This window comes from Trichomycterus rosablanca, chromosome 17 (assembly GCF_030014385.1).
Source record: "Trichomycterus rosablanca isolate fTriRos1 chromosome 17, fTriRos1.hap1, whole genome shotgun sequence".
NCBI classification, from domain to species: Eukaryota; Metazoa; Chordata; class Actinopteri; order Siluriformes; family Trichomycteridae; genus Trichomycterus; species Trichomycterus rosablanca.
This window is the reverse complement of record NC_086004.1, coordinates 28,582,708-28,599,209: the sequence shown is the minus strand read 5'-3', so window position 1 is coordinate 28,599,209 and position 16,502 is coordinate 28,582,708. Positions and strand designations below refer to the sequence as shown.

Sequence of the window (16,502 nt, the reverse complement as noted above, 5' to 3'; positions counted from 1 at the left end):
AGTTGTGGATTTATTGAACATGGCTTGTTTTTCACTTTCTGTTTGTGTTACTAAATTTTTTATGACTGATAGTAAAAAAAAGGCATGTCTACAAAAGCCAGAGTTATTGCAGAGGGGATTTTAGGCTTTTTCTTAAGGCGCCAGCAAATATCAGTTGGCAGCCCGAAGACATGCTTCAGATATCCTGCTGATAACCGGAGCGATTTGCCATTCCGCTCCGATTGCGTGTCAGCCGTGTCATTTTATGTTCCCAAAGTGAGATCAGGATTGGAAAGATTGTCTCGGCATCCTGCTGCGAATACGGACCACTGAAAACCACATAGTTTAAAGTTTTATATTCTCCAGTGTAAAGACTAAGAAAACAGACAGAGTGTTTAAGAGCAAACAGAGGACTCGTGTTTTTCTTCTTAATTAAAAAAACAAAAAAGATTCAGATGATTAATGAGATTGTGTTGTTTCTAAGCTAAAATAAATATTCATGAGTAGTCACTGTGCTCAAGTCCTAAAGATTTCTTTCTCAAAGGGGGTAAACAAGCAGCAAAAAGTCATGACTTATTAACTTTTGAAGCAGCAGGGGAGCAGATTTTAATGATCTGTGTTAAATCCTGTTTGGATCAAATCACTGATTGTATTGATTTTGATTCTGCAGTGTTGCTGCAGCATGCCGGCGTTATTAGGGAATATAAAAGTCAGCCGTCGTGACATTCAGCCCCTCACCACTGTACACTCTTTTATACAGACCGTTTATATCTGCGATTTTAGCTTTTATTTTAAGTATTGCTGCATTATTAGCGATTTGTGGAAGTTCTTATGAAGCAAAATAATCAGTAAGAGTATTTAACTGAAGAGGTGGTTTGCTGAATGTGAAAATAAGTGGTTAAATGGACCAGATTTTGATTACATACACCAGTGAGCCAAAACATTAGGACCACCTGTCCATCATGCTGTCAGAACTCGCATCCAAGGACGTCCTGTGGTGTCCAGTACTAGAATATTAGAAGCAGGTCCTTCAACCTTCGTTCAGAACAAAGTGGATCGTTCCAAGACGCAGACTGATGGCCTCTGCGGGTAAATGATGCACGCATACCCGGCCTGGATTCGACAGACCAGTCGATTTCCTTCTGTTGCTCCAATGTCCAGTTCCAAATCCTCGAATCCTGCTTGTGTCCATTGTGGATGTCTTTGTCTGTGGACAGCAGTGATATGTGATATGCACATTTTTGGAGGGAGGTTCTAATATTTTGGACCATCAGCTTATTCCATTACCCTGTAAATTACTGAGCTTTTCATTAAGATCGAAAATATGTGGTAGATATTGGATTTTACAGAACCAGAACTATGTTTCCAGCGTGAATCCAATCTTAGTAATGCTGCTTTTTTGTTGTTCCCATTAAAACCAACCAAACTCGCCTCTTTAAGTTTCTGTCTTCATATTATTGCTTAGTTTTGACTTAACTTAGATTTAACTTGTAATGAATCTAAATTAATTGATAAGCCTAAGGTCCATAAATGTCAATCAGGACACATTAAAAATCCACTTATAAAAATTCTACATTTAACTGGTGGAACAAGTGCAAACAAACAAGCTGCTCCAACAGTTAAAGGCACCAGGTTGTGATGCTGAAGAGGAAAGTCATAATACAGTATAAAGAAACTGTTTTCTTTATTAAATGTTTTGTTTTTGCATAATAAATCTGATTAAGCAGTCGGTCAGGTCAGGTGTGCTGGTCATAAGTTGGACAGGTTTGAAAAATCAACTCCCAAATTGAGCAGGGTCAGTTATCTGTTAGAACAAGATTATAATATGTTATTATAATATATTTGTAAAAAAAAAAAAAGTGATGTTTAGAATACCTACTAAAACCAGGATCTCTAAATCAATTAGTACAAAATCTTCTGATTAAAATCGTACCGGGCGTGAAAACCTGAAAGCACTTTGTAAAAGCTTCTGTTATGTTCTTTATCCTTACAGGAACATCGGCACCCACCTGGTGATCACCAAGAGCGTGGACGCCTGCCTGGGAAAGCCGAACTTCGTGAGCTCTTTGGAACACGTGCAGGCTCAGCTCACTCTGTCCTACAACCGGCGTGGAAACCTGGCCATCCACCTGATCAGCCCACAGGGTACCCACTCCACCCTGCTCGCCCCCAGGTCAGATATCACCCAATAATGGGAATAGTGGGAATTTGTGCTCATTCAGTCGTAATGTCCGGTGACCTGGCTCATAAACAACCTTCAAATTTTATCTGACAAACCTTTTTGCTTTTAAACAGGCTAAAAATGTTACGGTGGGAATAATAAAGAACATTTTATAGTGTTTACATGATGTCCATGTTAAGATTAGAGAGCCTGATTCGATGAGTTCAAAATCTAATTCTTCTGTCATTGTTACAACAAAAGTACACAAGTTCAAATCTTACGGACACTGGAGGAGAATAAAAGCTTGAGAGCCACTGATCCACGATGCTTGAGACTAAAGCTCAGAGCGAAATATCTGCTTTTATTGGACCCGCTGTAACACACGCCATCCAGACTGCAGACGTGTGCCGTCTGTAAGCCGTTTTTATTACACAATAACGAGCAGGCGACGCTAGTAAACACTTTATTACAACAAACTTGATTAGTCATCTGGAATCACAACGTAAAATAAAAGCTCTTTCAACATGAAGGATCCGTGTTTAATTAGCGTCTAAACCCCTTTTCTGGCGGGATTAGTTTCATGTGAAGGGTGGATTAATGTAAGCAGGGATGTAAGAAACCACTTTTTAAAGGCAGGCTGAGCGATGATATAACCTGTTTATGTTGATGACCCAAAACATCAGGACCTCCCTCCTCCAGAAATATGCATGACACTGGCAGTGCATGTGAGGGTGAGGGGTTTATCAAAATGCTCCTGATGGAGGTTCGTGACTCTAAGGGCAAAAGGGTTACGGCCAGACGACTGGGTTAAAGCATTTGTGAAGCAGTTAGAGGTGCTCACAGGCAGCCACAGACAGTGGTCCAAGTTGCTGGGCGTCCGAGACTCATTGATGCTAGAAGACGTAAAGGTGATGGAGTCTGGTAGAGAGAAAGAGAGAGACAGTCCTGTGATGGACTGGCGTTTCCTACCCTTTGACCTATTAGTCAGACCAGGGCCGCACGGTGGCTCAGTGGGTAGCACTGTTGCCTCACAGCAAAAGGTCCTGAGTTCAATTCCCAGGTGGAGTGTTTCTTTTCTGTGTGGTTTGCATGTTCTCCCCGAGTCTCTGTGGGTTTCCTTCGGGAGTTTTTAAATACCGTGTCCACACACTGTCCACTCTATTAGACACTCCTACCTAGCCGGTCCACCTTGTAGATGTAAAGGCAGAGACGATCGCTCATCTATTGCTGCTGTTTGAGTCGGTCGTCTTCTAGACCGTCATCAGTGGTCACAGGACGCTGCCCACGGGGCGATGTTGGCTGGATATTTTTTGGGTTGGTGGACTATTCTCAGTCCAGCAGTGACAGTGAGGTGTTTAAAAACTCCAGCAGCGCTGCTGTGTCTGATCCACTCATACCAGCACAACACACACTAACACACCACCACCATGTCAGTGTCACTGCAGTGCTGAGAATGATCCACCACCTAAATAATACCTGCTCTGTGGGGGTCCTGACCATTGAAGAACAGGGTGAAAGGGGGTAACAAAGCATGTAGAGAAACAGATGGACTACAGTCAGTAATTGTAGAACTACAAAGTGCTTCTATATGGTAAGTGGAGCTGATAAAATGGACAGTGAGTGTAGAAACAAGGAGGTGGTTTTAATGTTATGGCTGATCGGTGTGTATACACACACACACACACACAAATCCAGCTTGTAAATGTATTAAAAAACAATGCGTGTAATGAAAACCCCTGAGCGTGTTAGATGATATAAGCAGAGTTATATAAGGGATTCCTGGGTGCAGGAGTTGAGTGTGTTTGTGAGAGAACATCGTGTGAATGTTGAGGTATTGCGACACGCTGCATTGTTGAAGTGTTTTCTCGCAGCCAAAATATTTTTCTTTGCAGCGTCCCATTATGTCGTCTGTTTTCTTACTGCTGCCGCGTATTTTGATAAAAACCAGCTGCTTTTGTGGATTCGCTCGCTTATTGTTGTCTGAACCCTCTCGCTCATGTCGGGTGTTATTTTCAGGGTTATATAATGTCAAATAAAAACCTAGTTAAAGCTTAACTGAATAATCAATCCTATATACACTGATCAGCCATATCATTAAAACCACCTCCTTGTTTCTACACTCACTGTCCATTTTATCAGCTCCACTTACCATATAGAAGCACTTTGTAGTTCTACAATTACTGACTGTAGTCTATCTGTTTCTCTGCATGCTTTGTTACCCCCTTTCACCCTGTTCTTCAATGGTCAGGACCCCCACAGGACCACCACAGAGCAGGTATTATTTAGGTGGTGGATGATTCTCAGCACTGCAGTGACACTGACATGGTGGTGGTGTGTTAGGGTGTGTTGTGCTGGTATGAGTGGATCAGACACAGCAGCGCTGCTGGAGTTTTTAAATACCGTGTCCACTCACTGTCCACTCTATTAGACACTCCTACCTAGTCGGTCCACCTTGTAGATGTAAAGTCAGAGACGATCGCTCGTCTATTGCTGCTGTTTGAGTCGGTCATCTTCTAGACCTTCATCAGTGGTCACAGGACGCTGCCCACGGGGTGCTGTTGGCTGTATATTTTTTTGGTTGGTGGACTATTCTCAGTCCAGCAGTGACAGTGAGGTGTTTAAAAACTCCAGCAGCGCTGCTGTGTCTGATCCACTCATACCAGCACAACACACTAACACACCACCACCATGTCAGTGTCACTGCAGTGCTGAGAATGATCCACCACCTAAATAATACCTGCTCTGTGGTGGTCCTGTGGGGGTCCTGACCATTGAAGAACAGGGTGAAAGGGGGTAACAAAGCATGCAGAGAAACAGATAGACTACAGTCAGTAATTGTAGAACTACAAAGTGCTCCTATATGGTAAGTGGAGCTGATAAAATGGACAGTGAGTGTCGGTGTAAATCCTATAAAAATGTAGGGCTTTTTTACTCCAGTTCTGTTCTGAATATCAGAATCACTACGGCTCGACACGTCCAGTACCAGCCAGAGCCACAGCGATGAAGTAAACAACAAGGAATGAAGTTCTACACAGACTTCTCCATATTAAATTGTTGGGGTTTTTTGTTTTTATTTTAGCATTCCTCCCCACCAGCCTTTTATCCTAATTTAGTCATTTTCAGTTTCCCCACCACAGTTTCCTGGCAGTGCCACTGAAACTCGAACTCTCTGCGGCTCAGGGCTCGCTTTTAGACAAACGCGCCACCCAGGCAGCCTACATTTCTTTCCATCCCTAATGAAGCATAATATTATTGAAAGAATAATGGATCGCTAATGACCACCGGAGAGGCAGTTTTACCGCAATTTTAATTTAATGTCGGCGATGCGGATTTTAACCTGCTGCCCTTCCAGACGCGCTCGTCCATCAGGGTGAAAAAGCCCTGCCCTGTTTACTCGCTTCCTCTTCGCCTGGGTTGAAGATAAACGTTTGTTTTTCGTTTGTTTGTTTTCCAGACCTCATGACTATTCTTCGGAAGGTTTTAACGACTGGGCCTTCATGACCACCCACTCGTGGGACGAGGACCCGCGGGGCGAGTGGACCCTGGAGATCGAGAACGTAGCCGAAAGCAACGACTACGGTACCCCTGCACTTCTTTCACGCATCCACATCCGCTGCTTAGCTTTTACGCAGGCAGTTAGTTCGGATGCTCGCCCCTCAGGTTCCGCAGGGCTGCGTCTCCGCATAACTTTGCAATTGTAACTAGCCTGATCCAGCCTCGTATTTCTGCATAAACAACACGAGGGCTGGACTGGGGCAACGTTTCTGAATTTTGTCAAGGACGCCGACGCCGTTTGCATGGTGAAATATTAACTTGCGCTACGAGGTCGGCTTCAAGGAGCTTTTCTAACCCCGGAGAACGTGGATAGATTGTCATGGCAACATTGAAACCATCCTCGGTTGATTTATCGACACTTCCAGAGCGGGTTTAATGCTCGGGGTGCGGCCGTTTGGGAAGGAAATGCGCGTGTGTGGAGGGTGGTTCGCGATGTTTCGCATTCAGAATCTTTCACTAGCCTTGTAGCAGTTCTAATGCCTATTGATCTTGCTCTGTTTAAGTCTTTTCCATTAACTCAATAGCTGTCTGAAGGGAGTTTCTCTATAGAAAGTGCTGTCGAGGCCTGAGCGTTTAAGACCACAGCGCAATCTCACTTTAAAATATTAGCTTCTCAATGCCCGATGCTTTGGACTTCACAGAAAATGAGGAGTGCCTTCCCTCCTCCTCCAGCTCCCTTTTCCTTACGCTTTCTTCTCCTGACTTTTTTATGGCTGGTCTTGGCGTTGCTCGTGTCACCTCTCCTCGGCCCGACGTAAATCTTATTAATTAAATTTGGCTTAGTAAATCACACAACCCAGCCTCTCCTATTCTCCTGCTTTTCCTTTATTAGACCCCCCCCCCCACCCAACAGACTGTAAATATACACCAAGCTCCAGCTGACCTTCTTCAATCGGTGTGTATTTAGCCTGAGAGATCATTCATCGTGTGAATAATTTAGCTGCATTGATTGAATTAGCATTGTTAATTCAGCGAGCTGTTGACTTCTAACCGGCAGCGTTAGCCAATTTTAATAGCGCCGCATGAAGTGGGCAGAATAAATAAGTCTGCACTAGCGCTCTGTGTTGTTAAATAATCTTTTTAAGGGAATTTTATTGAGCGCTACACACCGGGCGGGTCGTTGCGTAGCAATTCTTCTGTAACCGTGTAGTTAAACTTAATGGTGCTAATTGTACTGGCGTGCAAGTTACACGGTCACGTACACGTATGAGAGATTTCACCCTTATCTGCTACACACTCGTATGTATATGGACTCCTCCAATTATTTTCTACTTTTATTATTATTATCTAATTATCTATTTTTTTTTTTTTATAATTCAGTTGTAGCCTAGTGGGTAGAGCTTCGTGTTATCAATTAAAAGGTTGAGAGTTTGAATCCCAGCTCTGCCATGCAGCCACTGTTGGGCCCTTGAGCAAGGCCCTTAACCCTGTCTGCTCCAGGGGCGCCGTACAGTGACTGACCCTGCGCTCTGACCCCAGTTTCCAAACAAGCTGGGAAATGCAAGAAAGAACTTTGTTGTACTGTACTGTTGTTCTGTTGTGTCAGTACAATGGCAGAATGGCTATACGTCTGTGCACAAAGCCATGTCCATAAAGATATGCTTTGTCCAGTTAGTGGCTTGCACAAATCTCTGACCTTAACACCACTGCACACTTTTGGGATGAATTAGAACATCCATAATGAGCCGGACTTCTTGTCCTACATTTGCACTTGACCTCACAGATGCTCATATGACCATATGGGGTGGGGGGTAATTTTATATTTCAGACAAGGATGTCCAACAAGCTTATGGTCAGACGTTCACATACTTTTGACCATATAGTTTAGCACACATGGTGCTTATGTGGCACCACAGTCCACTGATGCTCATATACATGTTCAAATCTCTCTTCAAGCAGTGCCACAAGGCCAGTACGTTACCAGTAAAGCTCCACCAGTACAGGTCAGGGTTTTGATCGTGAAATGAATGAATAAATAAATGACTGAGTGTCTTGTCTTCTCTCTCAGGGACTCTGACCCAGTTCACCTTGGTCCTGTACGGCACTGCGTCCACCTCAGCTGGATCATCCACACCAGACTCGAACCCGCTCCCTGAAGACGGCTGTAAGACAGTTGACCTCAGTCAGATATGCACAGGTGAGAAAGTTACACTGCTGAGGACAGGGCGCCCCCTGCAGTCCAGCACCTGCATTCACACCCTATCTCTGATCAGTTCTGAACCGCAGGGCTCTCACATCAGAGAAGCACATCAGCATGTTGTCTGATCCTGCTGCTGTACAAAGCAGTGTTGTTTATTTACACCGTATCTAATGTTTAAAGACATGGAGTGGACAAAATGAATCAGTATAAACAAGCTTATAGAATGTACGATTTCTAGTATAGAATATACATACATACAAAACAGTACAGTACAGTGCCTCTAGAGCAGAAAGGGTTAAGGCCCTGGCTCAATGTCCCAACAGTGACTGCATGGCAGAGTAGGGATTCGAACTCTCAACCTTTTAATTGATAGCCCAGAGCTCTACCCATTTAGACTACCACTGTCCCCAGTACCTATTTGGGATGTAGAGATCCAAACCAAGTATTAACATGATGGTATTAACTTGGCTTTGCTTTTGTTCTCATCCTTCCCTTTATTCCTTATTCCTTATGTTCTCCCCATATCTGTGTGGGTTTCTTCCCACAGTACAAAGACGTGCAAGTGAGACGCTTTTTGCGCCGGCTGTTGCTCGAGTGTCGCACACCGTGCAGATTTACTGCCCTGTCGCTCTTATTTACTGCTCGCTGCCGCGCTCAAAGTTCAATCTGATTAAACCTCGATGCAGCACGTCAGTATGGCCAGTGAGACAAGTTGTTTGAATGACGAAGGATAACTGATCCTCACTGGTTTACAAAAACCTGCTCTGTTTCACTCAATCTTAAATAAGAACCCTGGCATTGTGGGACAAACAATACAGCATAGAGACTGGTAGGCTTTGCATTTGACATAACGATCCCACGTTACCTAATCGCGGAGTGGCTTGTTTAGTTTTGGTTCGTAGCTCTTTAAGATTTAATTCATTTTTTGATCGAAGCGATACGTTTTCATTAAGCCGTTTTCTTTTTCAGTCCTCTCACGTCTCTAAATAACTGCGCTGCAGAGCGCTTCTGATTTCATCTAAAACACATTTTATACAAACCGTGAGGAGGATGGGGGTTGTGACTGGCTGCTTCACACATCTAAGAGGAGGAAAATCGAGCATAACCAAACTAGGTGCAAACCGATGTGCGATTGGCTGTGTAATTAGAATGCAGTGTTGTGGAGGGATGAGCTGGGGGTTCTACGTTGTCCGATTACAGCAGAGGAAGGGCACGTTTGCATGAGAAGCGGCAAAACCGAGAACCTCGGAGCAAATCACGCTTGGCTTGAGCGGTGCTGTTAAACATCATCAAAGTGTGAATATGAGACGAATCTGCATAAGTGAGGAATAAGCGTCAGATCCAGGGTTACAGCTCCACGTGTATCTGTGTTTATCTGGATTTTCCTCCCTGTTTCATTTTTAAACTTGTGTTACAGCTCCAGCTTCTGAGAAATGGTGAGAATCAGAATCAGCTTCTCCCAGAGTCTAAACGCTTCTGGTTCAAAATAAAGCTTAACGTGGTTTAATGTAGTAAAAGAAGGAGACAGGAGCGACTAAACTTCTCTTCATTATTACTGCTCATAAGTTCCTCCACTGATCACATTCCTCACTCGCTGTTTTACTACAATAACCACGTCTTATCACAGCGTCATATCAAACAGTTCGTCTCATTGGAGGCGCTTTGAAATGTGAATCAGGTGAATCAGGTTGTCGCTTCTCATGTGAATGTGACCTAATAGTGTTTTCTGTTGTCTGGGTGGTCGAAGGTATGAAAAGTTCTACTTGGGTTGCAGTTGTGTTGTTTTCTTTGTTTACAGCTCTGTGAGCTTAAAACCACCCTGAGTGCTGGTTTATCTCACAGGAAGCAGACAGGACCGGTTCATTACTTTCACATCGGCATTATTATGTGATCAGAACAGTTCTCATCAGAGATCAGGAGCTGATTTAATTCAGAAGCGTGTGTTGTAGATTTTAGAACTAATTAAAGCTCTTACATTTATACGGTCTTGTGAAAACAGGACGTTTTACCCCGACGCATTATTCTTTGGCTGTTTAGAGCGAGTCTGCCTGCTTATTTCTCCTCTACACCTGAAATAAATGAGTACATGTGGGCATACAGCATGCCACTGAGGTTTAGAACAGATTACTTCTTTAAGGTGCCAGCAGAACATGACAGTCACCAAGATAAAGCTCCCGAATTTAAAAAGAGGCCCCGAGTTTCACGCTCATATTTCCTAATTAGCCTGGCAGGCAGCGCCAGAGCCATAAATAAGGTCAGGCAGCGTTCGGCATGCACGGGCGGCTACATTAGCACTCGCACGTCCACACTTAGCAGCTGGTTCCACTGTTTCATCTGGTTTAGTGGTCACAGGGGGGAGTGGAGTGAACAGCTTGGAATTCTTGATATTTTTAGCGGTTAATGTTCACTTCTCCCCTTAGAGTGAAGGGTCAGTGCAAATCAATTAAAACACAAATTAGACCGATTAACATGACAAACCAAGTGGGGTGACGATGCCCTCTTTACCACCGTCGTTAAAGTCCCAGTAATGTAGCGCTTGGATGGCTCGCCAGTCTGATATTCTAGCCCATAATAGTCGAGTCGAGTCTCTCAACACTTAGCGGAATCATCTGGCAACAGCACGTCCTAGCTGGCACAAGTGGTTGACGGATTTGGATGGAGTAATGTGCTCCTCCGTACGTGCTGAAGCTCCTTGTGAGGATCCGCCACTGGCTGGTGAAAAGATGCGGCCTCACAGGGGTCATTCAACAGATAGAGGGCGCCAAAATACACAGAGAAATAAACTCTATCCGAACATTATAAATTACCACCACAGAGCAGGTATTATTTAGGTGGTGGATGATTCTCAGCACTGCAGTGACACTGACATGGTGGTGGTGTGTTAGTGTGTGTTGTGCTGGTATGAGTGGATCGGACACAGTAGCGCTGCTGGAGTTTTTAAACACCTCACTGTCACTGCTGGACTGAGAATAGTCCACCAACCAAAAGCATCCAGCCAACAGCACCATATGGGCAGCGTCCTGTGTCCACTGATGAAGGTCTAGAAGATGACCGACTCAAACAGCAGCAATAGATGAGCGATCGTCTCTGACTTTACATCTACAAGGTGGACCGACTAGGTGGGAGTGTCTAATTGAGTGGACACGGTGTTTAAAAACTCCAGCACAACACACACTAACACACCACCACCATGTCAGTGTCACTGCAGTGCTGAGAATGATCCACCACCTAAATAATACCTGCTCTGTGGTGGTCCTGTGGGGGTCCTGACCATTAAAGAACAGGGTGAAAGCAGGCTAAAAAAAAGTATGTAGAGAAACAGATGGACTACAGTCAGTAATTGTAGAACTACAAAGTGCTTCCATGTGGTAAGTGGAGCTGATAAAATGGACAGTGAGTGTAGAAACAAGGAGGTGGTTTTAATGTTATGGCTGATTGGTGTATTTGTATATGTGTTTGGGTTTGATGAGTTGTGTGTGTTGGGTGTGGGTCGCTCACATCGTCGTGCGTTCTCACTGTGCTTCCTGTTGCTGCCAATAGCTGCATGGCATTAAAAAATACTGTTAAGCTGCTCTGGTGATGTAATCGGCTGTCTGTATGAATACAGAATTAGATCCAGATGTTTTTTGCAGTGTGTGTGTTTATGTCCGGTTTATCAGACGTGACGTGTTTTTACTCTCTGTGTGCAGAGTGCAACCCAGGCTTCTACCTGTATCAGCAGATCTGTGTGCGCGAGTGCCCGGCAGGCTTCACCCCCGTCCCCCAGCCCGAACCTCCCTCTGATAACGAGCTGGAACCCGTCCCGCACCCGGCCTGCATGCCGTGCCACGAACAGTGCCTCACCTGCAGCGGCACGGGGCCGAAAGCCTGCCTGTCCTGCCCGCCCCACAGCCACCTGGACCCTGACACGAGCACCTGCCTACACCAGAACCAGATCCTGCGAGAGTCTCCCGACGCCGGTTTGTACTCGCCTCGCAACAGCGCCGCGTCCAACGGCCTCGACCAGAAGCTCTCGACTAGCCTGCCCGTCGCCGTGGCGGTGCTCTGCTGTGCCTTAATCGTCGCCACGTTCGTGGGCGTGTTCGGGCTGCTTCAGCTTCGCTCGCGCGGCCTCATCGCGCTGTACGGGGCCGAGTCCGCCGCTCCAGGCTCGGTCGCGCGCTCCGGCGCCTTCGGACTGAGCATGAGCCGCAGCAACGTGGTTTTCTACAAGGGCATCCCCACCATGTGGAACGAGAACGGGGGCAACAACACGGACTCGGAGAACGACGAGTACGACGTCCATAACGAAAGGACTGCCTTCATCAGAACACAAAGTGCTCTTTAACCATCTCACGCAGCCACTTCGCTTTCTAGCTTCTCCAGGCGTTTTCTTTCCTTCTCTAGCACGGGTTCTTTATTTTCCTGCTTTTCTCTGGGTTCAGTCCTGCTGTTTTATTTATTTTTACACGTTTCTGTTAGCGGTGAGGTGAAGGTCAGGGTCACACCGAACACGCCTGCTTGTTCGGTCACTGTGACTCTATAGGAAAGCCTCCGAGCACTGAGTGGCTGAAGGGTGGCTACAGATTCTGCTATAATAAAGAACCTAATCGTCATTTAGTGTCTTTTTCTTTTTATTTCAGTCCTACAGCAAATTGCCCTTTGAGATTTGAAGGAATATTCTGGCATTTTTGACTTAAACTATCTGTATCGTATATCTGTACCACATCTGTATCATAGAACAGATGTTCACAGTGTCATTTTGTCTTGTACTGAGAAGAGACTGGTGTACACGACACGTAGCGTGGCGTTTTATTACCCACACGAGTCCAGGAGCCTGATTTTAAGACCAAATAAACATTTGAATATAATATTTGACGTTAATATTTCGATCTGATAAAATGCCGCTGAGATCTCGAGCTGGAATTTCAGCTGCTCTACCGACCATACAAAATGCCATCCCTACCAAAATAGGGGTGAGGAAGGAAAATAATAAATTTATTCTGAAAAATAAGCGGGATATTCCGCTAGCACACCAGCACCGAGGTTCTGAACTCCTCGGTTTGAAACTCTAGCGTTTCTGCTGGGGTGGGATGACCGGACTATGTGGGCGGGGTCTTCAAAACGCTGTGTAAGGACCCTGATTAGCAGATAGAGGCGCCTGTGCAGAATGCACGGGATAAAAAGGGTTCCGCTACGGACTGCACGTGGGTCGGAGGAGGCGTGAGCAGCAGTATACCCACCTCGACTGCAATCAGGGATCCACCAGCAGCGGAAGACAGATTGACTACGACAACATGGGAGAAAATGCATAAATAAAATAGATTTGTGAACACTTTGTCTACTTCTGCTCTTATTTAATTATCACAGAGCTTCGGGCTGGTACATTTTGAGCTCTTTTCTCAGTACAGGAGGACTTGTTGAAATGTTTGTCTGTGGTAAGCGTACAGATGCTGATTACAGAAATAAGAAACTAAAATGCTGGAAAGTTCATCGAGTTAAACTGTAAGTGAAGCATCAGAGCTGCACGAGGACAGTGTGTGAGATTATTAATTCCAACTGATTCGTTAGTGGATCACGGAATAAATCATCAAGGGTCTACAAAGCTGGATTTTCTATTTCCTCGTGCTGAGGCCTTTTCTAAACCCTGAGTCTTTAAATTCACAGAGATTAACGTGCAGACGTTCGTCCGTGTGACATTCTACGTCTGTTGTTTTATTTCTGAAAGCATCTGACGTGGCAGTAACCGCATGATCTGATATCTGATCATCTCTTATTATTTCTGCAGCTCAGCATCAAGACGGCGCTCGATTATAGATCTTAATCTCCTGTTTAGTTTCCGTCACCTTTATATCATGTACATGTGGTGGGTGATTAACTCCGTAACTCTTTTAACGAATGAAACAAGGGCTCAAGCTAAATCAGACGTGATTCGTTCACATGCTTCAGGCAGGAATGGATTTATTTATTATTATCGGATTGTTTTGTGTGGTTTAGTAAAGTCTTTTAGTCTGAGCGATGACGTCACAGCCGACTCTGTACTAAGAAGACTTTCCACAAGGTTTAGAAGTGTGCCTGTAGAAATTTGTGCCCATGTCACAGAAGAGCTACTGGACAAAATGTGTAGCACACGATAGAGTGCTCGATAGCATTGAGGTCAGAGTTTTATACAAGCCACCAAACTCATCATTAAATCATGGTTTTTTTTTTCACCTCGCTTGTGTGCTTGTGTGGTACAAACTAAAGTTTCTCTTAGTGATTCATATACACCTGTTGGCAAGGACTGTGTCCAAGACACCTGAACTCAGTAATTAGAAGGGGTGTCCACATACTTTTGCACATATAGTCGCCTCATTTAAAAAAACAGAAGGAAACGGATGTAATCGCTCTTATCATTTTTATTCTTTTGTTGTATTTAATCAGAGCTGAATTAGCAGGTCACTTGTTTTTAAATATTTCACACACACACACACGTCTTTGCTTTGCTTTTCGCTGCTGTGTTTCCTGTCGCTCAATCACGTTTCTTTACTGAGTCTGCTGCTGTAAACCGTTGTACCATTTAATACATGGAGACAAAGTGAACACATTACCATAATGCCTCAAAATCATTCAGTCTACAGTTTGTTTTATTATTTTTGTTTGTTTGTTCGTTTGTTTGTTTGGTTTGTGGTGGTGGTGGGGGACTGTACACTTTGGAGAAATAGGATTTTATTCTCAGTCCTTCTTTATTTAATCGGTTAAATTGGGAGTTCTACATTTGAGTAAATTCTAGTTTAGGAAATCAGACATTCCCCGACGTAATTCCACCCTGCCTGGAGGGATTCTCCTCCTCTCGGAAACTTTAGGATTGTTTACTTTACTTCTTTCTTACCTCAGAAATTGTTTCTTTTATTTAGCACAATAGCATTTTGTTGTATATGTTGTACTTGTATATATTCACGATTTTGTTCATGTTTTCCTCCTTGAGTCTGTCGAGTTCAGTACATAAATCCACTGCACAATCACACACACTAAAGAAATACATGACATGCAGTACATGTTAACATACACCAGATCAGTTTAACTAGAGCTCTTTATTAGGAAAGGTTCAGATATGTCATGCTAAAATGCATTCAGGTGTTTCATTTCTGTCTTGGTTTGGTTCTGTCGGATCAAAAGTCCAACATGATGTAAAGCTCTTACCTGATTGGATAAACTGAGGCTGCCGAGGATCCCTGATAATATGAGCCCAAAATGTCACCGTGAAGTGAAGAACAAGTGAAGAAGTTTCAACCCTGTTTGAGCCACTATGAGATTTAGCTGATTATCCTGTGAGGTTGTATTTTTATACACTGGCTCATATACAGAATTCTAATGTATAACTCACTGGAGGCAGAGAATCTGAAACGCTCCAGCAGAACCCACATCAGGTTTTGGGAGGCTGATTCTGTGTTCGGTTCTTCCCCCAGATGTGAAATATCTTATAAAATCACGGCTGGTTCTGCCAGACTGGTTCTTTATGAAAGTCCAGGCCATGCAGGTGACTAAAACACTTTATAATTAATTCAGTTTAGCATTGTGTTGGTTTCTGGTCAAGGACGCTGGGTTTGGTGGATTTTCATGTCCCAGTCATGTGAACCTGGTCTGTGTGAGGTGAACGTGGCTCGGGTCCCAGTCGTGTCCCCCACTGAGTCTCTCACATCGAGCTTTTCTCCATCCGCCCAGTTCTAATGAGAACCCGCATCCAGACTTTGATGGATCTGAGATAGGATTAGACTACATTCATGTAAACCGTTTTTTTTGCTGCATTATTATCATGTAATTTAAAAACCTTTTTTTATTTTACCTTTATTTAATTGTTGTCTATATGAATTATTAATTCTATAAAAAATAAAGATCTATGCAAATTATAATCACGTCTTGTTCTATTTTAAATGTTTACTCTTCAGTCTGTCAAACATCAAACATAAGAACCATACAGTGTATTCAGTTTAAGGCTCACCACTAAAATTAGCAAACTATGCCATTTATAAATACAAATTAACTAAATACACCGATTAGGAATAACATTATGACCACCTTCCTAACTGACTGGTCTGTGGCTATGCTGCCCCATACGCAACAAACTGTGATGCTCTGTGTATTCTGACATCTTTCTATCAGAACCAGGATTAACTTCTTCAGCAATCTGAGCTACAGTAGCTCGTCTGTTGGATCGGAGCACACGGGCCAGCCTTCTCTCCCCACGTGCACCAATGAGCCACTGCAGACCAGAAACACCCCACAAGAGCTACAGGTTTGGAGATGCTCTGACCCAGTCGTCTAGCCATCACAAACTCACTCAGATCCTCACGCTCGCCCGTTTTTCCTGCTTCTAACATCAACTTTGAGGATAAAATGTTCACTCACTGCCTGATATATCCCCCCCACTAACAGGTGCCGTGATGAAGAGATAATCAGTGTTATTCACTTCATCTGTCTGTGGTCATAATGTTATGCCTGGTCGGTGTATATATATATGTACAGTTTATATACAGTATATACGGATTGATTAGCAATGGTTTTATTTACATTTATGGAATTTAGCTGATAAGGAAAATACCTTCCTTAAACTGTTGCTGCAAAGTTGGAAGCATATTTCCTTTATATAAATGATTTATTACACCTGTTAGCGGTTGTTGTGGGTGAAACACGTGAATTAAAAACAGG

At 43.9% G+C, this 16,502-nt stretch overlaps 1 protein-coding gene across 1 annotated transcript in view; it reads left to right on the top strand.

Moving 5' to 3' along the window:
• Positions 1-15,706, top strand: part of furina (furin (paired basic amino acid cleaving enzyme) a) — a 122,664-nt gene extending 106,958 nt beyond the window's left edge. The window contains exons 13-16 of the mRNA XM_063013075.1: positions 1,973-2,152; positions 5,595-5,719; positions 7,704-7,832; positions 11,525-15,706. Of these exons, the coding sequence (XP_062869145.1) occupies positions 1,973-2,152; positions 5,595-5,719; positions 7,704-7,832; positions 11,525-12,162 (1,072 nt within the window). The 3' untranslated portion in view covers positions 12,163-15,706. The remainder of the gene's footprint in view (positions 1-1,972; positions 2,153-5,594; positions 5,720-7,703; positions 7,833-11,524) is intronic.
• The last annotated feature ends 796 nt before the right edge of the window (positions 15,707-16,502 follow it).